The sequence below is a fragment of the Periophthalmus magnuspinnatus genome, chromosome 12 (genome assembly GCF_009829125.3).
Source record: "Periophthalmus magnuspinnatus isolate fPerMag1 chromosome 12, fPerMag1.2.pri, whole genome shotgun sequence".
Classification (NCBI taxonomy): Eukaryota; Metazoa; Chordata; class Actinopteri; order Gobiiformes; family Gobiidae; genus Periophthalmus; species Periophthalmus magnuspinnatus.
Window position 1 is genome coordinate 10,829,916 of NC_047137.1, and position 26,720 is coordinate 10,856,635.

The following is a 26,720-nucleotide window of genomic DNA, read 5'->3' on the forward strand; positions in this document are numbered from 1 at the left end:
GAAAGCAGAGCAGAAGCCGAAGGTGAAGTGGATAGGAAATATCCTTTGTTTCTTTATTTATTTATTCTTTATTTGTCAGGGACCATATACAAATACATTAATCTTACAAAAGAAGAGATGATTTGTACCAGATTTAGCTACTGCCACTTTCCATCTGCAGTCCCTGGGCAGGTGAACACACATTAAAATACACATTTCATTACAATTACAGTAACAACAGTTCATCATAGACATTAGCAGTAAAATACAAAAAAATGTCCCCATGTCTAATACAGTATGTTTCCTACAGTCCATACCAATTAAAAGAAAATATATATATATATATATATATGTGCAGGTTTTTACAGTGAGACAGAACATTACAAATTAACTAGACTGTTGTGGACACATTTGAGTATCTAAAATGTACTTTTTCAAATTTCTAGTAAAATTATTCAAGTCTACAGACAATTTCAGACTGTCTGGAAGCCGATTCCACTGTCTGACGGTTTGAAAAGAAAAAGCTGCCTGAGCAAAGGCCAAGGATCTTTTTAGAACTATGCAATTTTGGTTCACAGATCACCGAGTGGATCAGGTAGTTTGTTCGGAAGACGGTTTATTACATTTTTTCAATGTAGGTGTAACTACATTATTATCCAAACTTGTCATCCACAAATGTTGAACCTCATTATTATTTGTTTGGGATTTGCTCCACAATCTCAGCCAATCTGGAGCGAAGCTGTTGAAGGTAACGCCCCTTTCCCGCCCACACCGCTGGTTTAGCAGGGAGCAGGCGCTTAGCAACACTGTCAATCAAACCTGTTGCTAACGCTAGCGGGGTTAACCTCAGGGAACGAAAGCGCCTGGTTTGTCTCTTATTAATGGTCATATCTTGAATCACGGACACAGTGGCGAAATAAAAACACCAGGATCATATAGAGCGGGCTAATACAAACAGTTTAATTCCAACATGATGAGTCTGACAGCAGCAGTTATGGACAGAGGGGCAAAGGTTTTCTAATATAAAGTGAATTGAAGCCAGTCGATGGAGCTCATAATCACTTCTATTTGCAACACGACGGCTAGCAGGTTAGCTACGTATGTCAATTTATATATATATACAGTCTATGTTATGGCATTAAGCTTCAATTTATCTTCTATTTTGAATTTATTCCATTACATGCGCAAAAAATGTATACTCTGCCTGGTGATATCATGTTCTTGTCTCCATGGGGATACGTTTTGTGCCAAACTGTGGAACATTCCAAGCAAAGCAATAACATCTCCACAGAGACTAACAGGTTTTGCAGTCTCCATAACGAAACAATAAGGCTAAATACCGTGACAAAATTGACTTTCTAATAGAGTTGCATGAGCAGAGCGCGCATGAATCCTGTATAGCAGTACAGTGGTGGGTGTGGAGGAGGGGTACTTGAGACTTGAGGGGGGTGTTGACAGAGCGACCTTCGACCTTTCTGACGAGCGCTCGTTAACCTGCAGCTCGCGGCGCACTCCTCCGCTCCTGACGAGGGTTTTAATTACATAGCGGGCTAATTACCGGTGTCAGGCCCGTTTATATACACCCACACGGACTTATACAGTGACAATCCAGGAAATAGTCTGTGCTAGCAATCGCAGATAGCACGGTACCAATGTTTTCATCAACTGCAGATAGCGTGCAGTAAGTTAAAATATTGCCGTTTTACTCAATATGCAGTTTCAGTGATTGTAAAAGAAAAATATAAAAACGGAGTGAAGACGTCTGAAGGGAGAAGTTAACTACACTGAAACTAAAAACACCTATTGATTTACAGTTTTTGTTTGTAGGTTAGGTCTATTGAGCTATACTAAGTGTGCAATGTGCTTGAATCATACTTAGCATAATCATTCAAGCCCCTAATGGGTGCTTTCATATCTATTAGCATCCTGGCTAGCCCCGTTGTTCTCTTTGTTTTGATTTGGGTCTGAGGATGGAGAAACATTTTAAGGCATTTTTCAACAACATACACATACTGATAGTGGTAAAAATCAGTGTATGTAAAGTCATATAATCAAAGCACATAACTTTATTTTTTGTATAGATTTTTAAGCAGTAATACAAACCACATATGCTTTCATTTGCAGTGACCTAGTTTATATAAATACTACTTTTCAGTGCAAAACATATCAGAGTGAAAATTATTGATACGTTTAAATGTACTGATGTAAATAAAAACTAAAAAACTGCATTTTAACAGTTACAGCAACAATATGGAAGCAGCATTTTTGTCCTCGTTCAAGCTGTTTCTGTTTGTACCAGTTAAAGATGAACACAGGAGCGCTTGGTAGTTGCTGAAATATAAATGTGTCATCTGGAGACAGTCAGAATATGTGAGTGTGAGGAGCAGATGGCTGTGTACTGCTCTAGAACAAGGGATATGGATTCTCAAGCAGCAAAATAAAATATCAGAGGTGGAAGAAGTACGATATTTTGTTTAAAAAAACTTTAAAAAAGGATTAAAGTATCTGTTTTAAAATGTAAAGTAAAAGTATTTTGCAAAGTTTGACATCTAATAAAGCTTCAGATGTAATGATTTTGATAAAGAATTGTGCTGAATTTTGTTCAACAGAAGCAATTGAATCAGTCTTTTTTTTTTTTTTTTTCTCTAGCTCCGAATGCGTTAAATATACACCCCTCAGCTTTTTCAGTTCAATTCAAAATCACAACAGCAGTCGCCTCTTAGGGCTGAACAGTAAGTTAGAAAATCAACAGTGAAACAGACATTGGTCAATACCAGACAAGCAAATTAACCAACAGAAAACAAGCAAATGGAGAACTGTCCCTGAACATCCCTTGTCCTTAGACCAGACATGTAAAAATCAGGCTTGGGGCCCAAATCTGGTCTGCGGTGTAATTATATTTGGCCTGTGAGATCATATCAAATGTGCAAAAAGATTTACTTTTAAAGGAAGTTGAAAGGCTACAGAGAGAAACATAATTCATTTAATTTATCTTTATTCTTTTTTCTCATATGTTTGTAATATCAAGCTTGAGTTGTTTCAGATTTTGTGTTTAAGCAAGACTGAAGTTCATATGAAAAGGTTAAACATTACAAATCAGGTGCAGTCAATTTGTCAATAAATGTTGAGTTTGGCCCATGAATTCAACTCAGTTTTTAATCTTGGCCCACTGTGAATTGGAGTTTGACACCCCTGCCTGACTCAGGGAAAACCCAGTGGAAAAAAAGAGAAACCTTGAGGAGAACCACAGTGAAAGAGAGATCCACTCCCATGGACGGACAGGCTGCAGACGTGTCCAGGACTAACGCTCATCCATTTGCAGATAGAGTTCAAGTCTGTAGGACCAGAGCCCACTCAGCTAAGGGACAGAGGGGAGAGTCCAGAACTAAGCTTATCTTCTAAATCCATGTGATCTATTTTACTAAATGTTAAATAAAATGGGTTGCTCCAAGTGAACCAACTAGTAAAAGGCTTAGAAAACCTCTTTGCATTACCAAGCACATGTATTAGCTCAGGGAGGACTTTTTGCAGTGGTGACTAATGGAATATTCTACTGCAGTTTCACCTTCATGAACCTGTCCCTCCACATGCGCCCTTTACTCCCACTCCATCTTTTAAGAAATGGTCCAGGCCTTTTAAAAGTTGCCTCAGCTTGTGACTATGTGTGTAAATGCGTGTGTGTGTTTAGGTTAGCTTGCTCTTCGGCAAAGGGAAAACAAATGATTGCTCTCTGTAGCTACATTAGCCAAGGTCAAACGGGCTGCTGTGTACCGCTAACGTCCGATTTATTTAGCTGAACGCAACAGAAAAACATTTGAACTCCACTCTTGAACTCAGCTGCAGTGAATAAACTGTTATGGTATGAATATAATTATAACGTTATGATTCACTGGTGTAAGCGAAGTTGCGAATGATGAAATAAGGCGTGCTGGGTTTAAACGAGATATTATACAAAATTTAAAACTTTATCGACAATGTTCCCAACAGTGTTTCCTCATCATTGGCTTACTCAGAGACTTATTTTGATTAATTCATGCACGTTTGAGTAATTCTGTGTTGTTTTATATTTGAGGCTTGGAAAATTCCTATGTTCACCTGCCCCCTATCCCCGCCCACATTCCTGTACTTACTTTTAATTATTTGACAAACCCAGACTTCAACTGATACATATAGGGTTAAAAAATGTCTCTTAGCCTCTGAATTAATAAAAATACGCTGCTAGTTACAGTGAAACGTCATTATGAAGAGGCGGGGCTTATCAGTTCTGCAGTTTTGAACAGAAAGTCAATGGCCCCATTTTAATTATCAAGCTGTTTTATATCAATATTGGTGTTTACAATGAAAATTCTCTTTTGTGGAATAAAATACAGAACCAGTTCATTCACCATTAGAGTGCGTGATGTTAAGGTTATGCCAGTTGAGTTAAGTTCTAAAAATAACCCACAATAGGCGAAAACCGTGAAGTAGTCAGCTTTATTTTTTACAATTTTTATACATGTTTTAAGGCTGTAAAACCCCTCACCACACACTTTATACACTTTTCTCAGACAGGCATTAGTATTTTCTCACATTTCTCTCTTGTTTAAACTCTCTCAAAGTTCAAACCTTCCCATATTATATCCCCCTTTCTCGATGATCGCTTTAAATTTGATGTTCATATGCCTCTGCTCCAGCGGTTTCCACACTATAAAGTCCAAAGCGTTTCTGAAATTTGTCGGTGCAGAACGTTTCATCGACATTGTGGGTTTTGTCGGGGAGAAAACTTGCAAACATACAGCACTTCAGAGTCACACTGCGATTGAACATTGATGTAAATCTGTCTGAACACATTCTGTACTGTACAGGAGACACGGCACGGAGGAGACTGATGGACAATGGTCTACAGTCCGTTAGCCAATCAGGACGCAGAACACAAAACATGATCATACGCTGTCAAAAAAGCAGGCAAAATTGCACACAAAAAAAATAAAAAATCTGCGAAAGGTGGACCGCGATGTAGTGAGGGACCACTGTATTACACAAAATTGAGTTGTGAGCCATGTTAAAATATTGTTTCCTCATCAAAAACATACCTGGACTTGTGTTTTGTTTCATTCACACGTTTGCGCCATCCTTTATTATTAATCTACATCTACATCTCCAAAGCTCAAAATGCTCTGTTTCACCTTGTGATGTCATGACGCTGTGATTTTCAAGTTAACAGCCTCTTTTACCTTTAGTTCAGTAGAGATTGGCAGAGCTAAAATGACCCAAATGATTCTAGTGAAGGCATATGGATTGTAAAAAAAACAGTGGAGCACTTCCTGTTCCTGTATTAAACATGTGCGAATGAAACAAAACACAACTCCGGGTAAGTTTGTGATGAGGAAACGACATTATAACATAGATCAGAAAACAGCGTGATACGGGCCCTTTAAATGTCTCCCAAGTCGAGCTTAATACTACATCAGTTGGTAGTTGATTCCATTCTGGGATGTGTATGGAAGAAATTGAGTTTTTATATTAGATCGTGTTGGGTTTTAATCCCTACACCCCGACATTGTATTGCGTTGATCCCAGCTTTGTCCACGACTCTTATTACCCCCCTCCTTTACACGTATCATTCCTCTGTGTACACAAACGTATCTTTAATCCTATTGTCAACACCTCCTTTGTTTATGATCTTTTCTGACACCCCTCTCTCTCTCCCCGTCTGAGAACGTACAAGGCCACGCTTCATAATCCCTTGTTTTATTCATGTCGGCTCTCTCCGCGCTGAACCGAAATGACACCTTACTTTTTGACGGGTGCTGTGGAAGAAGTGCCTGAAGTGATGGAGCGGGAGTGACAGGAGGTGACACCTAGGGAAGAGCGCTCTCGTTCCTAGGTGCATTCGCTTAGGCTTCTGGGTGCTGGTTCTATTTCTAACTTGTTTTGTGTGTGTGTTTTTCTGTTGATATAGGCCTTTCCCGTCAGAAGACACAGCAGTGAATGAAGATGATGTGTATCGCAGTCTGGAGGAGCTGGCTGAGTAAGTGTGCAAGAGTTTTATAGTAGAAATCAGAACTGCAACTAATGATTTTAGAAATATATTTTTAACACAATTTTAATATTTAGACACCTTAACAGTCCTATATTGCACAAAATGGACTCTTGTGAATCCATTTAACCCGTGTTATAATGTTGTTACCTCATGAAAACATACCCAGAGTCATGTTTTCTTTCATTCACATATATTTGTCCATTGGTCTGTCTACATCTCCAAAGCTTAAAATGCTTTGCTCCACCTTGTGATGTCATGCAGTGGTACTTTATAAGTTAACAGTTACCTTTTACCTTTAGTTCAGTAGAAACTAGCATTTCCATGGCTGAAATCACCCAATTTATTCTAGTGAAAGTGTATGCAGTTTAAAAACAAAGTGGAGCAATTCCTGAGTGTTTTCTCTGTCTGTAACCGCTGCTCTTAGCCTCGTCATTTTGGTCTTAAAAAGTCTGTATTAACCCACTTTACGAGATCTACAAGATGCTTATTATTTTTCCATTTTGTCCGTAAATAAAGGACATGGACATTAATATCAGACGCCTTCTTTCTCCAAGCTTACGTCCATTAGCATTAGCAACAGGTTTGATTGACAGCGTTGCTAATCACCCTCTCCCTGCTAAATCAGAGGTGGGGGCGAGAAGGATCCTTACCTTCAACACCCTCGCTTCTGAATGGCTCATTGATTGCTATGATACTCACAGTTGGATTTTCAAATACAGTGGTCAAATACAGTGGGGGTTAAGTTCTAAAAATAACCCGTAATTGGCGAAATCTGCGAAGTAGTTAGCTTTATTTTTTACAATTATTCTATATGTTTTGCAGCTGTAAAACCCCTCACCACACACTTTATACACTTTTCTCAGACAGGCATTAACATTTTCTCACATTTCTCTCTTGTTTAAACACTCTCAAAGTTCAAACCTTCATAGATTTAAAAAAAAAAATAAGTTCAGTATTATAGGCGTCTTTGTCGGTGCGGAACGTTTCATCGACATTGTGGGTTTTGTCGGGGAGAAATCTTGCAAACATACAGCACTTCAGAGTCACACTGCCATCAAACATTGATGTAAATTTGTCAAGCTGACGCACTCTGACACGGCACGGCGGAGATTGATTAACAGTGGTCTACAGCCCCCTAGCCAATCAGGACGCAGAACACAAAGCACTTTCATACGCTGTAAAAAAAGAATACAATATTGCACTAAAAAAATCCGACCGCGAAAGGTGAACCGCGATATAGTGACGGAGAACTGTACGGAATTTAGCTCTAGATTAGACACTATAACGGCTAGCCTTGACTAGCTTCATTTGGCTGGAGCTGAACAGTATCGGTGAAGTCACACTCCCTTAGTCCAAGAGAAAAGAGAAAAGCAGAACGTAACATATAGACACAATAGGCTTTCATAATGCACATAATAAGAAAGACAAGGAGAAGAAGGAAAAAAAATCTGGTTCTGGCACTTCACCATACACCTGTTGTTATCAGTTCTTCTGCTCTTCCTATTTACGCTGCACGTATAAACTCACGTACTCTTTGCTCTCGTCTTCACAGTGTCTTGCCTATATTTACATGTCTCCTAATGACGGCATATGAGCCCACAAAAGGACAAACAAACTGCACTACCCACGCACAACCTCCAAACACGAACCATGATCTGCCTTTTCCTCCTTCTCTAATTACACATGCACGTCGCCCGCTGTCACTCTGCCCGTCGCCATGGTGACAGCAGCAGCAGCGAGCGAGGTGGCATACGGACTTATTATGGGCTGTCTGCGTGCGTGGGTGGGGGATTGAAAAATACAGTGCGGGGTTATGAATTGGCGTGGATAGAATGTATAATGGGAGATAATTAACAGACATGAGTTTTTCGCTGGTTTCAGATTTCCGCTGTGTGTGACGTTTTCCCATTTAAGTTGTTAATCGCTATGGCAACAGAACTAATTTATGAAACTGTTGGCATTTATAACCGTGGCATTCTAATAGCTGATAGAATTTTTTTTTTTGCTTTTGTAACATGAACTTTAGAAGGGCAAGGCTGGCAATAAATCAAGGTTTTTGAGTGAAGTGTCCAAAGAGATAATAAACCAAAAAAAGGCTAAGTCTGACTATTTATTTTGTTACAGATTGTGAGTACAAATCTACATTAATCTTCAACAACTACTATGTGTTTGCGTTTGGATAAAGCCATAACCTTTAAGGCACACTTGATCCGAAGGTTAATGGTTTGAATCCCAGATGAATGCTGCTGTTGTGTCCTTGTTCAAGACATTTAACCAATAGATAAAACCGCTAGATAAAAATGTGACCATGACCATTTAGTTTTATGTTAGTTTTATGATGGGGGTCTGCAAACTACTTGTCTCCATGGAGATGTTATTACTTTTCTTGAAATGTTCGAGAGTATGCCATTACACATCCATTATTATAGGCCAGGCTACAGGTCAGAGCTTTGGAGAGGAGAGCCTGCTCAGAGTTAGAGTGCAAGGAATTTTAACAAGAATTGCACAATTGTTAGATCGATAGTTTAAGGTCATACTGTGGGAAATTCCTCAGAATCAGGAAAAGCTTCAGTTTATGAAGTAAAATGGTAAATAGTCACATTTTTATATAGAGCTTTCCCACCTTCAAGAGAACCACTCACCCATTCACACATGCGTTTATACACCAGTGTACGCAGACACCGGGGGCGAGGTGGGTTAAGTGTCTTGCCAAAGGACACAACGACAGCATTCAGCATTCATCTGTGGGAGCTGGAATCGCACCGCCAACCTTCAAATCAGTGGACAAACAGTACCAACTTGTTTTAGCATGTCAAGACGTACGCTAAAGTACCACACTGACAGTTAAACAGCAAACTCCACCCTCGAAATCTGATCGGTCCTCCACCTCAAGTTTTAATATCGAACGATACAACTTCACATGAACTTTCTTTCTCTGACGTTCTGAAACCTAGCAACCCATTAGAAGCCTTGTACATGGTATGAGAGAGCAAAACAGAAAACCATGCCAACCAGGCTAATACGGGATTAAACCCAATGCACCGAACTGCACTGCTCCCTGGAAAAGACATCGACCAAATACTCTTGCATTTTCAAATGACAAAATTCCGAAATATGGAATTGTTTCTTTAAAATAAAAAGCGCAACCGAGTGAGACGCTGCGAGAATATGCCCCCTCAGAGCCGTGATTACTTCTGCACGGCAATTACTGTAAAATATCAGGAAGGCAGCAAATGCACGGTATCCATAGCAACGCGGTTTGAGAATCGTTGGGAAAGCGCTGCGAACTTGAATGTACACTGTGGGGTATTTGATGAATGACTGATTTTGTTGTTTTTTTTGCTGGTAGACGTGGGCAGGTTTAAAGGTATTATGTAACTTTTCTGGTGCAGGTTTGGCCACATGTTTGTTTCATGGACGTGATTTTGCGTATTTGTGTCTCTAAATACGAGATAAATATGTTCAAATCCATTATAGCTCCCACTGATAATGATTGTAACGCTGATGGGGGGAAAAATGGTAAATGTTAACGTTTTTATATCGCGCTTTTCCACATTCAAGGCACTCAACTCGCTTTACATCAAGAAACGCACACCTTTCTTGCATAAGGACACAATACCTGCTCTACCAATGATGCAAGAGCGAGATTTGAACCGCCAACCTTCGGATTAGTGGACAAACAGACTAACAACTACTTGATTTATTGTTCTTAATTACAAATCCATAGGACATGATGTACCATTTATACGCACATCAAGGTCCTATCCAATCAGAAAGCAGAATCAGCCTCACATAAGTCTCTCATTTGAGTTTCCAATTTCAGCTACATGCAGTTCCTTTAAATGTTCTACAGCACAGCATTAAAACAAATGTATTTTGCATTTATTCAGAAATAGGTGTTTTTATTGCTTAAAAAATGGACTACTTTGTCACCTGCTTGTCTCCATGGAGATGCATAGATTTACACACGTGAAAGCAGGAGACATAATGTTGTTTCCTTACTAAAAACATACCTAGATTTGTGTTTTGTTTCATTTTCACACATTTCCACTCTGATTGCTCAAATATGCGTAAACTTCAAATCTTTCTTTATTCTTTATTTGTCAGGGACCATGTACAAATTCGTTCATCTTACAAAAGAAAAGATGATTTGTATAAGATTTAGCAACTGCTACTTTCTATTTGCAGTCACTGGTCAGGTAACACACATTAAATCACACACATTTCATTACAATTACATTATAAGACTAACAGTTCATCATTAATATTAGCAGTAAAATACAATAAATGTCCCCATGTCCAATACATAACAAATGTTGAATGCATTTATAGTTATCTGGATGATTTTGCACAATATATATCCTTTCTCCAACCAATTTCCCCTTCAAAGTTAACCCCTGAATCCAATTTCTACTTTTTTTTCTGTAATAAGTGTATATTTAAAAATTCGCAGTACCATGCCTGACCTGTAGGAGCAGAAGTCTGGGTCATGTTGAATAAATCATGTAGCGCCTCTTGACCTTTAGCGCTGGACATGGCTCCATCAGTGAGCGGACATATAATAGATCCGTCAGCGTGGCTAGTGCTAATGCGCGCGGACACACTTAGCACATGGGCTACGCTAGCAATAACCCCACTCAAAGACTTATTAATTAGCCTGAAATATTGATGTACGCATGATTTAGCCCGCGTGCATGACTGAACTGCACAAGTTTGCACGCGGAAAATTGTAATCGAGCTTATAGATGGAGGAAATGAGGAAAGAAAAAGTCAAGTTTGTTAAGTGGGGTAATTTGTGGGTTGTGAGACACTGTAAATATAGAAATGTCTGTGTTTGTTTGAATAGTTAGATTGATTTGTGGGTCGTATTACACAACATTATATATTGATGCGATACCCAGTACTTGGCCAAATTGGCTCTGTGCACAACGGCGCCTGTTACATCACTGTTAGCATCTCTACTTCCTGTCCAATTTTATCCCTATGAATAAATATTTAAAGATCAGGCGGAGGACAGGGAGCTGCGGGTGGATATCACTGACAACATGTTAAAAACTACACAAATAAAATGAATACTTCAGCAGAGGACGCAGAAAGAGAGATGTTTGTGTCTCAATGCTAATGCTAATTTTGAGGCATAATAAACATATAAACGACACCACATACTGATACTGTTTTAAACATAACTGGGTAATCTTTATTTTAATTGATCTGAATTTTAATAAGTTGCTTAATTTTAGTTTTACAATATCATAAAAGTGACTGTTAGCTTTGAGGTGCAGTGAGCTAGCTAGCATGTTATGTGCACAGAGCCTATATTGTGAAATCGATAAATGTATAAATAATTTGACCTTGTAGTCAGTGGATTTGATTTGATCCTTATTTGATCCTCTGCTTAAAGCTCCACCGTGTAACTTCACTGATAAAGGAGTTACCGTTGGTTTGTCTCCGTGGAGATGCTCGGAATATTCCACGGTGGTTAAGGTGTTAAACATAATATTGCGTTTGTTCAGTTACAGGTATTTGATTGCTTATTGAAAAACATGCAGTTCACTTCCCATCGATTTCATTTGTAACTTGGCATGTTGGTGTCACGTACTTGTCTCCATGACGATATACAAGTTTAATCCCATATTGTGGAACTCTCCTAGCAAAACAATAACATCTCCATGGAAACTGTCAGGTGGTGAACTCTACTCCAGAAACATTACATTATGGACCTTTAAACTGATCTAATTTTGGATTATGAAAATTGATTATTGAAGAACTGATACGTTTTAATATAAATCAATACAAAATGTTTATTTCGGTATTGATCCACCCATCAGTACTTCACAGTTCACAGCTTCACAGTAATAGCATAGTATTTGAATAAAATTAGAAACAGAAGTAGCATGATAATTGAGATAACAAGCCAAAAACGCATTACTTATAAAATACCCTTGTGTACTGGTAATATATAATACTGAACACATAATATTCAGTTATATGTACATTTTGATCTAGTACTTGCTTGATTGCGTACTGGTTAGATGCTAAAACTGCATTCCGTTGCACTGTACTCTACTCTTCTCGTTGTTACTGCATGATTTCGTATGCCACACTTGAAATATATCCCCTAAATTTGACACATTTATTATTTTTTTTAAAGGGTGCATATTACACAATTTTACACAAATTTGATCTGTTTTAATGTTGTTTCCTCATCAAAAACAGACCTGGAGTTGTGTTTTGTTTCATTCGCTCATGTTTAACGCACAAACGCTGCATATTTGGGTGAGTTAAACTGAGTTCCTCTCGCAAACCGAAAACACTCCGTTCCACCTTGTGATGTCATGAGGTAAGACAGGAAGTGCTCCACGATGTTTTAAAACTCCACACACCTTCACTAGAATCATTTGGATAATTTCAGCCCAAGAATTGCCAATTTCTGCTGAACAAAAGGTAAACTGTAGCTGTTAACTTGAAAACTCCCACTTCATGACATCACAAGGTGGAACAGAGCATTTTGAGGAAGTAGCAACATTCTAACAGGGCTCAAAGCTCAAAGAGTCAATTGCGTATAATATAGTAGCTTTAAATCCCACCCGTCTGCACTTTTCAAAGTATCCTGAACACCAACCATGTTAAATTCAAATATTGTGGAAAAATCTAGTCTATGAAAAACGATGTGGCCCCAGTGCTGTCGACAAAAATCTATAAAAATGGATTTGGGGCTGAGGTGTTCAGAGAGCGAGGAGGTGGGCAAAAGAAAAGACCATTCCAATTAGACTTGATCTATCTTAATGTCACACAGTTTAAACAGATTAACCAGGTCACAGTGTGAGATTGTATTAACCTTAAAGTGGAACGCGTACAACAAAATCAGCTGCGGTAGACGACAAATGTTAGTTTAAATACTTGGTTAAATCCTACCGTCTTGTCCACCTTTTTTACTGGTCAAATTGCTCGTTCATTTGTAAAAAACAGTATCATTTATAGGAATTGTTTGATTTAAAATGTCAATCTGCGTCCCCACATGCAAAATAAACATGTTCAAATCAAATATTCCTTTTATAATGCTGATTTATTCTTAAGTACAAAAACATTGGACATGATTTTCCATTTATTTCTGTTACAATTTTCAGTTTATTTAATTAGAAAGCAGAGTGAGCCTCATATTCGTCTTGGGTTGCCAGGTTCGATGCAGAAATCCAGTTGTTTTAAACCTAAAAGGACTCGCTCTGATCTGATCCGTCACTACCTAAACCCCAGCACCTGCAGACAATCATGAATCAGTGCTAGTGCAGCCTCTGTAGCTCAGTGAGTGAATTCTGGAGGTTCTGAGCTTTCACATGACACTTGGTCTGTATTTCTGGGGTTTAGATGCCATCACAATATTTTAAAGGCCAATAATATTTAGTAGATGCAGGATTTAAGAGCCAGTCACAATAGAAATGATCAGGTTCAACATTTGTGACTTTACGTTTTCGATATTTTGACAAAAAGTACAATGTAATCAATAAAAAAACTGTCTCTTGCCCCATTTGGAAGTATAACATCATCACTTCCTAGAATCTGAAAACCAGCAATACTTAGAATGAGAAAAACTTGTACGTGTCTGTCCTCTATCTGCAGGTCAAGGCTCTGGCAACGCAGGTTCAGTTCTGATTTTACTCTCTTAAAAAAATAACTGTAAGAGCATAGACCACATAAAATCCCACTTTGTAACACAATATTTTCAAAAAATATTTTCGTAGTCCAAAATTCAAGGCTTTTGATTCAGAAAATAGGACGATTTTGGCAACAACGTGATTTATTTTTTGTTATTTTTCATTGTAAGGTTTAGTATTTGCAGGTTTAATTACTAGACTGTTAAAAAAAGCACATAATTAAAGTCTGTTAATTACTCCGTGCATGTACAATTTACTTTCCGTATTTAAATTAAGCTGAGTGTACTTACATGTTACTCGCTGCTAATGCTACGGCCAATTTGTAACTCAAACACCACGTTCCTAATACGATCCTTCATTCTTTAGTCTCCGTATTCCCCGTGCACTCTGCAGACCTTATCTATATTTCAACAGTACAGAGGCAGTATGCTAACCTCCGCCTCCTGCTAATTGAGCTGCTCTGCTTTAGCGCACTAGAGTATGGTCCTTCTCCTTCCTGGGCTAAAAGAAAATCAAATCTCTACGTTAGCTTAGCCTCCGGCACTGCTAACCGCTAAAACCTCTCCATCCAGGAAGTGACAAAGCATGAAATGGAGCCATGTTGCCAGTGGGAGCCAGGAGACTGTATCCGAGTGTGATAGAGACATAAGCCGGAGAGACCGAAGGGGAAATGACATTACGCTGACTTTATAGAGAGGTAGAATAAAAATATGATACCTATTGGGTTTTTCTTTGGTCCCTTGGCTTTTAAAACGTTATCATTTATTTTATTTAGTTGTGGCGAAGAAGGAGCTGAGTCGAAAAAGGCAAAGCTCTCGATTTACCGGTCAATCTACGTTCCTACCCTCACCGATAGGACGAGATACGGATATAAACGAGCGAAATGGGTTGAGGAGCTCAGTCACACGGGAGGAGCTCGGAGTGGAGTCGCTGCTCCTATGCATTGAGAGGAGTCAGTTGAGTTGGCTCGGGCATCTGTTTAGGTTGCCTCCTGGACACATCTCTGGGGTGGGGTTTCGGGCATGTCCCACCGGGAGGAGGCCCCAGGACACGCAGGAAGGACGATGTCTCTGGCCTGGGAACGCCTCGGGGTCCCACTGGAGGAGCTGAAGGACGTGTCTGGGGTGAGGGAAGTCTGGGAGTCCCTGCTTTAAAGTGCTGCCCCTGTGACCCGGTCCTGGATAAGAAGAAAGAAAATCAATGGATGGATCATTTATCGTTTTAACCGTGTGATAAAGGAGCTCAACAGTGACCGCCCACCTCTTGGTTCTTTTTCTGCACATTTTTCCATTAATTTATGAAAAAAATATATATATTAAAAGTTTGAAAGCTCCAAAAGTGATCATTTTATTTCAAATCTGTTTATGAAATTGTATAAACCAGGATGCTATTAAAACATTTAGTTGTCCTGTCATAACACACTATGAAATACGATATATCGCTACAGAGAAATATTGAGTTAAGCGATAATATGCCTCTGACACAATTAAAATAAACCAGGACAATTCCAGTAAACACATTTTTAAATAAACAGTATCAATGAAAAGTCTGAGGTGCAACAAAGAAATAGTAATGATGTGATGTTCGTGAATGAGTCGAGCTGAATCTTTTTTTCTTTCACAATTTTTATGCATTTTTATCTTGATTAACACTAAACCAACATAAGAATCGACACAGAAGCAGAACAGGCAACATGAGTAAGAGCTTTGGGCATAAAAATCATCATATTTGGTGTCTTAACAGGTTTTTTTGTTTGTTTTTTTTACACAGTGCAACATTTTATTTAGATTTTGCATAATTCCAAAGGGTAAACTCACTCCTGCTCTCGGTTTGAACCATTTTAAACACATCTGAGCCTTGGTCGTGTCTCTCTGTGATTAGTTTGTCGATAAAATGAGTTCTCACATTGGCTTCTGTCACATAAATAAATAGTAAAAGAGCCAGTCTTTTGAACGGTTCTTTGAAGGGAACGGATACAAAAGATTCGGATCCCACAAAGGAGCCGAAAGTCCCTTCACTAACAAATAGCAGAATGAACCAATAATTAGCCATAGAAGTGATTTATTCCACTCTCTACAGCTCAAATCTTACTTAAAAATTGCAAAAATCTCAGTTGTTATAGTAATTATCATTAACAGGCCTTACATTTAGCAGAGATTTTTTCTTTTTTTTTTTCTTAGATTGAAAGCAATTTATGTGCCATGGTCATTAGTTACCAAAGAGCTGATTATTCTCCGTTGTGCCTTTATTTTGAAAAGGCTGTGGCATTTGCTTGAAGAAGGCACACGGCTGAAATATTGCTCTGAATAAATAAACGTTTGCAAGGATTTACGATGTGGGATCCCTTTGCTCTTTTGGAAAGTCTATGGGAAAAATCAATGGGAAATTTCCGGAACAACAGCGGACTTCAGAAGAGGCGTGACTGCTGACCTATTCCCTCTTAAAAAAAACAAAATAGGCGATTGTGATGAAAATGAATAAGATGTTTTGGTTTTGTTTTTTTTCCCAATGTTCAGATATTAGGGCAATCCATCTGGAAAGTGTAAAAAATGTGCCTGTAAATGTCTGGATTGGGGCTAAAGAAATAAATAAATAAAAATAATGAATAAAAAAAACATATACATATAAATAAATAATAAAAAATAATAATAATTAAATACATAATAAATAAATAAATATAATAATTAAATAAATAATAAATAAATATATAAATAAATATATAAATGAATGCACCTTTAAGTTAGCATCTACCATGAAAATGCTTGCAAAAATAAGTCTCAAGCGACCTTATAGAAGTTATAGAACCCTGGTAGCATCAACAACTCAACAATTTTGTGATTTTTTTCTTTTTTAATATTTCGTCCGTAGAGCTCCTCATAGTTTTTCATTTATTTTAAAACTCAATCATGGTAACCAGTGTCACTTACACCCTTAAAAATTCCCAATCCTCTCATAGGTTTTTATTCCAATTCCCGCCCCGTCACTAGCACCCGTGTCACTCTGTCACGGTTTACTTTGCTCCAGTAGTCCCTCGGGAGCCAGGACGAGGAAAGCCAATATGTGGAAAATGGAGTGGCCCATTATTTACTTGTAAGGTGCTATGGAGCTGATTGTTAAACTGTGAACAACCTGGAGGTAGAACTTTGGATAAGACGTTTAAGGCAAGATGTCAATACATAGTGGTGCCATATTATAAGGCAGGATAGCTTCAATATTCGTTTAATGTTTTTCCCAATTGAAGTCAAGTTTAACTTTATAGTTCATTCAAAGATGCATTAAAGAACTTTTCTAGTGAGGGGATCTGCCACCTGCTCCTCTCCAAGGAAACATGACAATGGCTGGACTAGCACTGATTCATGATTGGCTGAAGGTGCTGGGGTTTACGTAGTGACCAATCAGATCAGAGAAAGTCCTTGTTAATAGTAGAACATATATTTAATTCACACGTTTACTTCATATCTGGCAACACAGGTCAGAAAATTGGTACCTCTGTATACCTTACTTCCATTATTTATTCACACACAAGGACCTTTCCTGTCGACACTACTTCCCATTATGAGTTCCACCTTTAATCAGTGTTTTTCCTCTGAGAACCACTCCACCTTGAAGCCTATAGATCCTGTATTGTCCCTCCTCCTATAGCTTTAACCTGCTCCTAATTGTTTTCCTATACTCAGGTCAAGTGCGGAGGCCATCGACGCAAAGTATTCCCTTGACTTTGACTGTACAATCGTTGTGTATTGACGGTGAAACTGCAGAGAAGAACTTAATTAAAGGCAGGAGCAATTAGGAAAGGGAGAGCGGAGGAGTGGAGGATGTAACGATTCAGACATGGAGGAGGGGAGCTGTTGGAATAATACTTCCGGGAGATAATGAAGGATAGGTATCAATACAACTTCTGAGGCAACAGGGGTCTGAACCTGTAAGATCATCATATGGAGCATTTATACAGCTATGATCGTCTGTCTTGAAATCAGAACTCAGGTGATTCATAGGGTCTATGCTGGTTAACTGAATTCAATTTAAGTGCACAATGCTCATTAAAGCCAAAAAAAAGACTTGTTTGTTTGATTTTTCATCTTAGTTGGTTTTATTGCGCTGAAAAACACGTGTCCTTACTGTGAGTGGGCTTGCATCTCCACAAACCTGTCTCTTATTCGGTCTGGAGGAGGGTCTCTGCTGTAATCTTTCACAGTACTTCATAAAATTTGACTGTTTCCATGGAGAATGTTCCAAAGTATGGTTTTAAATATATTTTTTTTACTGTTTTTCCATGGAATCATGCAGCTGACGTGCCACCTCCAGAAGGTTACATACTGTTCCTTTAAGGTGCACTGTATAATTGTTGTTAATACTTTACCTAAAATGTTCTACAGTTCAAAATTAAACTTACTGGTCAGCTCTGTGGAGGGGTGAGCCAGCTGTTAAATTGTGGCAAGATAAATAAGTATAATGTCATACTGTAGAACATTTGAGGCAAAGGAATCATACGTCCCAGGACACAAAGACGTGCCCAGTGCATCGTTGAGGCCTATATTTTCCACGGTTATCTCTTTTTTACCTTTTAACTGTTATGTTTTGTTTCATTCTCACACGTATCTACAGTCTTCCATGTTTAGTTCGTCTCGTTCAACTTCAAAAACAAAATGTCCGCCAGTGTCTTTCCTTTTCCGCCATGTCTTAATCCATGAACCGCTTTTTTTCATTTTCTCTGAACTGATAATTTCACCCCCTCCGTTACTCAGCTTAATAAGTGCTCAGTTGTTTTTAATTAGAGATCGACCGATATGGGTTTTTTTCATGGCTAATGCTGATAATGATTGTTTAGAATCCAAAGAAACCGATGGCTGATTAGCTCTGCCGATATTTTTGAGCCCATATGTAGCATTTGTTTTCCTCAAATTTTGTATATTAAATTCCCTACAAGCGTTTTTGCAGTTGTGTTCAAATAGACCCTTATGCATAGGCAGTAGGTCGACCCAAACAAAAGATCTGCCTCTGCTGGAGATTTAAGACCGATAGCCGATACGATAAAAGTGCAAATATATAGGTCTTTATATTGTTTGGTTTTTTTAGCTTATATTTTATTGTTTAAAAAAAACAACATAACAATAAAACGGTGAATCTGTCAGCTGTCTTTTAAATACAGTATCCATTTTTCCCAGTGTTCTTGATATTTTTCTTTCTGTAACCTTAGAATATATGTGAGCCTCTCCATAACTCGAATTTCTTCCACAATGTCCTTCCAGTTGTCAAGCGTAGGGGGGTCTTCCTTATGCCATTTGCGTTTTAATGGCTTTTTTTGATGCTGCCAATAATATCTTGATTAAATAACAGTCCCTTTTTGGGAAGTGTGCGTCAGTGGTTTGCACAAAATACATCGTTATGCATGTTCTTGGTAGTTTGTAGCCAAATATTTTCCTCATTTCTTTGCCCTAAGTATCCCAAAATTGTGACACATTGTCCATGGTTGATCCATAGATAGTGACGCTTTTTTGATTTTTGGCGTGATGAAAAATCTGATTATGTTCTTCCAGCAGAATATTCTCCAATTTGTTGAATTAGTTGGTTATCTGATTTTGACAACTTTTGTACCAGTTATCATCGCTTATTTCTTCTTTAATTTCTTTGGCCCATTTTTCCCTAATGTATAACGACGTATTGTTTCTATTGACCCCTAAACCTTTATACCAGGGCTGTCAAACACATTTTCACCAAGGGCCACATCAGCAAAATGGCTGCTCTCAAAGGGCCAGATGTAAAATAAATCTAAGTATTTTTTTTTTACTTTTTAATTAACTGTTTCTGTATTTATTACTTATTCAAGTTACAAATATTGCATATGTATTTGCCTAGATGTAAAAGAATGGTTGTGTAACTGTGTATCTCCTGATAAAATGACATTTTAAGACTATCATACCTTTAATTTACCTTGTTGAGGGCCACATAAGATGATGCGAAGGACCACATTTTGCCCTCAGGCCTTGAGTTTGACACATGTGCTTTATACCATTTAGAGATAATTTTTGCACTCTTATACGCATCCCAAAGTATCTATTACTATTTTTTTTCTATTTATACTACAAACCTTCTCTTATTCCTCTTATTCACTGCACCTGAGTATCTCTAAAGTACATGTATTTCTAAAGTATAGGCCCAAAGCAAATCTACTCATACATACATTATATTACAGGAAACAACACAGCGTAAGTGCCTAAACTGTTTAAAAGCCCTCCAGGAATTTCATATTACACTGTTACAACTGTGTCCAGGCTTTTCATCTGGCAGATAATTTTTATTTCTAAATCTCATCTCTAAAGATGAGCCAACTAGTCCATTGTCTTCGAAACTACCCAGACTATGTTCCTCCTCGCTCACTGTCCTACATTACACCCTCTGGAGTTGATTCTAAATTGCTCTAGTGAACATCTGCTGTCTCCAACTCCTCTCTACGTCTCAGCGGAGGGCTCATTCTGATCTGGGACGGTCCCCTCCGCCCACACGCGCCTCTGTAGTCCACCAGCTTTCTGCATAATCGACCCGCGAACGCAATTAAAACTCCAAACTGCTACCCACGCGAAGTCTGACACGGGATAGTGAGGGATATGCTTTGGCACAGAGGGAGGATATTGTAAGAATAATAATATCCGCAAAAGAAAATTGTCTTAAAAACGTGAAAAACAGAACAAGTTCATTTGAAACTGTCCAATTGTTTTTCCTAACTTACCTTATGCATTGTAATTATTCACCGCAATGAGTTTCTAGACATTTTTGACAACTCGCAACTCAATGCTAACGTGCACTTGCTGATTCTCGGACAATAACTTAGATGCAGACAGTACACAGCTGACTTATTTTGACCTTATATAATATATACTTGCTCAAATAAATGGAAAAAAAATGAGTATAGGGGCTTTATCTGTGTAATCCCTCATTCGTCCAGGTCTGATCTTTAGTAAAAGCTAAAAGTTAAATCTGTCAACTGGACAAAAAGTTGTAAGAGTGAAGACGTTTTGCTGCTCATCTACAGGGGCTTTAAATATCTGTCTAAAGGGAGGAGCTAACTACAGTACATTGAAGCTAACACACTCCTTCCTAGTGGCTTACAGGAAGGAGAGTGTGTTTTTAGTTATGTCCAATCAACTACGATTTCTTCTATTTTTAAAAATGTATTTATTTATTTAATGCAAGACAGACAAACATAGTGACCAGCCATACAGTGAGGACAAGTGGTGATACGACATACCAAGACATTCCAAGACATACCAATACATACTGAGATATGCCAAGATATAACAAGAGATACCAAGATATACTAAGACACACCAAGATATACCAAGATATACCAAGACAAACCAAGATATACCAAGACACACCAAGATATACCAAGATATACTAAGACAAACCAAGGTATACCCAAGTATACCGAGATATACGAAGACATAACACTGAATGACGACTTCTGTTGTTTTCTTTGTTTTGGTTTGGGTCTGTCCTAGAATGAGATCTGGATAACATTCCAAATTCAGCAGGCTAAATCCATATTTTTGGCTCCTGTGACTTCTCCAAAACTCTCCTTGGTTGTGCTAAGTGTTCAGACTCAAGGACATTTGCAGGATGACAGCACTAAAACATCATGTGCTAAAGTTGTTCCCTCCTTGAAAACAAACAGAAGTTTTGTTTTGTTCCATATAATCATGTGTGAGTAAACCTGCAGTATCTAACTATCTGGAGGTGGCACCACATTACCTGCATGATTCCATGGAAGTAAAAAGTGAAAACCAAATTTTGGAATCTAAGTAAAACGATTTATCGACTATTGCACGTTTTGGTCTACTAAAACACCATCCACCGATTAATCAACTAAACGACTAAAGGGCTACAACCGTTTCAGACCTCTCCACAGATCAGACCTGTAGCATAGCACGGTGGCATCGCCCACTTGTCTCCATAAAGATAGATAACTTTAATGGCATACAGTGGGACATTCCAGGCAACGCAATAACATCTCAGTGGCGTACTCTTGTCCAGAAAAGTTCCATAGTGCATCTTCAGCTGTGTGAATGTTGTTTACTTCTTTTAAGTATTTGTTCATTATTATATTTGTCTATTCTTTTTGTCTCCAGTGAACATGACCTGGGCGAGGATGACATCTACGACTGTGTGCCGTGTGAAGACGACGGGGATGACATCTACGAGGACATTATCAAGGTGGAAGTACGACAACCCATGGTGAGTATTCATATATTAGTATAGTATTCATTGCTGCTTTAGTCAAATTCACATACTGCCTTTTTAATGTTTTGCAAAGTACTTTTATAGTGTCATTCTAGTTTTCAATTCCTCATTTGCTTATATCTTGAGATAGCCATAACTTTCCACTACATTGAAACATTTGTTATGGTTAGTTATGGGCAGATGGATTCCAAATATCTTTTCGGATTAATACTATTGCTGACTGTTGTAAATGATGGTTCTCATGCAAATAAAATAAATATAAATACTATAATAATAATATAAATACAAATGCAATGTCTTTTAGTTAATCTGCACATATATTTCATTTTTTTATTTGTATAAGTCAAATATTATGACACCAAACAACCACGGAATTCTTTACAGTGATGTAGTTTCTATGCATTTAATACAAAACAAATTGGTATATGGGATCCCCAGTGTATTAGTTGGTGTTCATTTAGTCACTATAGTTGTGGCTAGTGAGTTTATTTTCTTCAGTCAGTTAGTGTAATCATTAATCATGTTTATATGGTTCATGATTAGCACAAAAATAACACATAGCACTTGAAAGCAAAAGAAAAATAAAATCTGTCAACTGAACATATTGTTACAGGAGAGAAAATGTTTCAGATGAGTGGTTTCACATATATTAGCGTCATTAGGGTCTTGAATAGCTATGCTAAATAGGACTCGGGCACAGTCCACACTTAGGGTAACACAATACACCTAGCCTACTAACAGAAACTGTAAACAATAGTTGCTTTGAGTTTGAACTGAAGAAGCGGCTTGAATGCGCAGCAAAACGTCTTCACTCCTACAACGATTTGTCCAGTTGACAGATTTAATTTTTCTTTTGCTACGGATCAGACCTGGACGACTTACACAGATATTACACAGAAACTGACTGAAAGGTTTTAGGCTGAACACTTATTTTGCCTAACCCTCCTAACATATAGAATACAAGATGGCAGAAACTCTATTTACAGACAAAAACAATCATCTATCATGAATGTAGGAAAGAAGACCTATTTATACACATATAGACAGAAGCAGACACACAAATCCGTATATATCAGTGTTCATACACACAGAGCACATGTCACTATGCATACATATTTTTAGGTATAGATACACATACGCAGACACTTCATAAAATTCATAATGTATAAGTAAGCTATCTGATTTATTTTAATTCTCTATATTTTCCTATGTTACTGTTGACATGCCATAGATTGTTACTATTTCTTTAACAAGGAAAGTCTTATTTGTTTAACTTGACGTACATTTAAGTGGTTACCTAAATACTTCAATATCCTACAAATACTACATTTAACAGTTTTCCGATAGTACTTACACACGATACATGGCCATTATCTAAACTAAAATATCCAGTCTTTATGTAGAAAAATCTTGTTGTACATGTTTTGAAATGGATGTGATAACACTCCTGGAGTTGAAACAGAATCCGACGGTTTAAACATATATTGCAAATCCAGTCGAAATGAGAAAAAAATTGCCCTATTTAGTAAATGTTCTTTATCTGTACTCTTTCCACCACTGTCTATACCTGCTGTATCACTATTCCTATCTGCTTTCCCCCCTCACACGCTGCAGATCCGATACATGCAGGTAAGTCCTCCTGTCACTTCTAACCACTTCATCAACACCAAACCTCTGCCCCCCCCACGAGTACAGACAGCCAGCCAGACCCCAGCTGGTGATCGGGCTGACAGGGGCCCGCCGGAGAGCCAGGTAGTCACGTCGCAGAGCACAGATGGGGCCCGGGCAGGCAGCGTGGCAGGGTGCACCAGTCCGGGTTTAGCTTCAGACATGTGTCGCCTCATTACACCCACTTTTGGTTTATTGGCGATAATTGTCGGCAGCTAAATGTGCACGGTTTATGACACAATTATGAAACAGGCTGCGCTTCCTATTGTGTAACTATGTGGTGGGTCAACGCAGTGGTTCTCAATAGGTCGGATTTATTATTATTATTATTATTATTATTATTATTATTATTATTATTATTATTATTATTATTATTATTTTATTTATTTATTTATTTATTTATTTATTTATTTATTTAGTATAATAAATGTGCATTGTAATCAATTGACCATTAAAGAACAAACAGTTCCATAGATCCTTGTCAATTTAAGAAACATAATTAAATAAAAATAAATATTGTTGTTTGTTTATTTTTACAAATTGAATGCAGATTATGACCATGTTTCTATCTTCAATTTTAAACTATATTGAACTATATTTCCATTTAACCATTTGCTGGGAACCACTGGGTCTTGGGTCAATGAATTGTCCCATCTGTGATCTGTGTCAGTTGTCAGGCCTAGAACAGTCTTGATTTTTGCACCCAAGTAACTCCGTGTAAAACCGCTCCATATATTCTCCATATCCTTCTGCTCCGGTTCCCTGACGAGCCTTTCCACGACCACTGTCACATGACATGACATCACCTTGTCAACACCATTACCATCAATTCTATATATAGTAATGTCAACCATTGCAACCCACTCTATATGTAAACATGGCAATTGTTGATATATAACGGAAAAAATACTTTATTTTATTTATTTATTTTTTTCAATTTTGATCTTGATTTGGGAAGTTCTGATTCCATATTTTACTAATGATTATGGGAAATTATTACACAATGTATTATTATTATTATTATTATTATTATTATTATTATTATTATTATTATTAATAATAATAATACATTTTTATTATTTATTTTATTTAATTTTTTATGTCTTAATTTTTGTGTGAAATGTTTTCTTGTAATTTTGGTGCAAGATTATCAATCAAGTATTTTTATTTTTTTTATGTAAGAATTGAGTGAAGTGATTTTGATGTAAAATATAAAAAATTAAAAAAAATGTAAAATGTAAAAAAAAAATACATATGTGACTTAATCTTTATCTAAATTTTTCAGAACCGCTCAAAACAAGATACAATTTTCAATTCAATATTTCAAGTCATTTTAATGCATATACATTTTTATTATTATTTTTTTTCTCTTGAATTTAATTTAATAAATACGTTATATGTTGCTTTCAGAAAATGGGGATGACAGAGGAGGACAAGAGGAACTGCTGTTTGCTGGAGATCCAGGAAACAGAAGCCAAATACTACAAGACCCTAGAAGACATCGAGAAGGTGAGCTGTTTGTGGTGAGCTTTGGTCGGTCGCAGCAGTGTGGCTCATAGACTGAGGCACAAATGTCATCTGGACGATCGATGCTTATTATGGGATGGCACCTTAGGGGGCTGGGAATCCCGGAGCTTAAAGAGGAGAGCATCTCACAAAGGCTAACGATATATTTGCTTTGTGTCAGGTACCATACAGATTTTGATTTCTATTTTGCTAAAGCGTTAACTCTGAATCATGTTATAATATTTACTAACAGATCACGAGAGAACAATTCCCAGCTCTACTACAATATAACCTCAATATAAACGCTGTTATTTACTCCATGTACCCACAATTTTACTTGGACTTTAAAGGGCTTGTATTATGATTTTTTCTGATCTATGTTATAATGTTGTTTTCTCATCAAAACATACCTGGAGTTGACTTTTGTTTCATTCACACACACTCAATTAACACACAAACCCTGCATATTTAAGCTGTGTTCTTCTCTCAAACAGAAAACACTCTGTTGCACCTTGTGATGTCATGTGGTAAAACAGGAAGTGCTCCACTGTGTGTGTTTAAACTCCATACACCTTCACTGGAATCATTTGGATGATTTTAGCCCTGGAATTGCCAATCTCTACTGAAAAAAGGTAAAAGGTAGCTGTTAACTTACCACTGTATGACATCACAAGGTGGAACAGAGCATTTAGAGCTTTGGACATGTAGACAGACCAATAATAAGAATTACTCAAACATGCACGAATGAAACAAAACACAACTCCAGGTATGTTTTTGATGAGATAACCGCATTATAACATGGCTTAAAGCTCAGAAGAATCAATTTTGTGTAGTATTAGAGCATTAAATGTGCTGTACCTGTTTTTTTATCATCTTAAAAACATGAAAAACAGAACTAGCTCATTTTAAGCAGTTTGCAGCAGTCAACAGTTATTCTTCACTAACCTTATCCATTCCGAGCATCCTAATTATTCACTAGGATGAGTTTATAAGCACTTGACAACTCTTAGAGACCAGTGTGGAGTTCTGCTGTCCGTAACGCTAACAACAATTAGCATGCTACACACACGCCCTGATTCTCAAACAAGAAAACGCAGATGCAGACAACAGACAACACGTGACGGACTTATTTTGACCTCAAGAGCTGCTTATACAATATATCTGTACTGGGGCAAGACAAATTTAGCTTAAATACCTGGGAAAAATCAAGTAGAGGACGAAAAGTAAGTACACCTTCCCCAAACCGCACCCGTCTTTCCAGTGGCGTTGTAATAGAATCCTGCTCTCTTCACTCCGCGGTAGGCCTCATAATTCTCCTCTTCCCCGCTGCTTGCACATCACCTCAGTTTGGACAGACTTCACTCTCCAGGCGCTACAAATCATGCGCTCGGCTAATTTCATTAAGCTAAATGTGCATCCTGTGTGCTGAGCGCTAGCCTGACAAGAGACTCACACGGAATAAATAACCTGCGTATGATCAGCGGACCCGTTAGGCTTAATTGAGTTGGGGTTAATAAAGCCGTCATGTATGCATCGCTTCGGAGTTGATCTATTTGTTATCATTGTGAAGATGGAACGTGACAGGCATGAAGCTAGAACAACTAGCTTACAATGCAATGAGCTACACTGCTAGATGTGTTGTCATTTAGCTTTGG

At 37.8% G+C, this 26,720-nt stretch overlaps 1 protein-coding gene across 3 annotated transcripts in view; it reads left to right on the forward strand.

Annotated features, from left to right (window-relative positions):
- Positions 1-26,720, forward strand: part of vav2 (vav 2 guanine nucleotide exchange factor) — a 354,595-nt gene that overhangs the window by 259,116 nt on the left and 68,759 nt on the right. For all 3 annotated transcript variants that reach the window (XM_055225679.1, XM_033976209.2, XM_055225680.1), the window contains exons 4-6: positions 5,921-5,989; positions 21,780-21,885; positions 24,970-25,068. In XM_055225679.1, the coding sequence (XP_055081654.1) occupies positions 5,921-5,989; positions 21,780-21,885; positions 24,970-25,068 (274 nt within the window). The remainder of the gene's footprint in view (positions 1-5,920; positions 5,990-21,779; positions 21,886-24,969; positions 25,069-26,720) is intronic.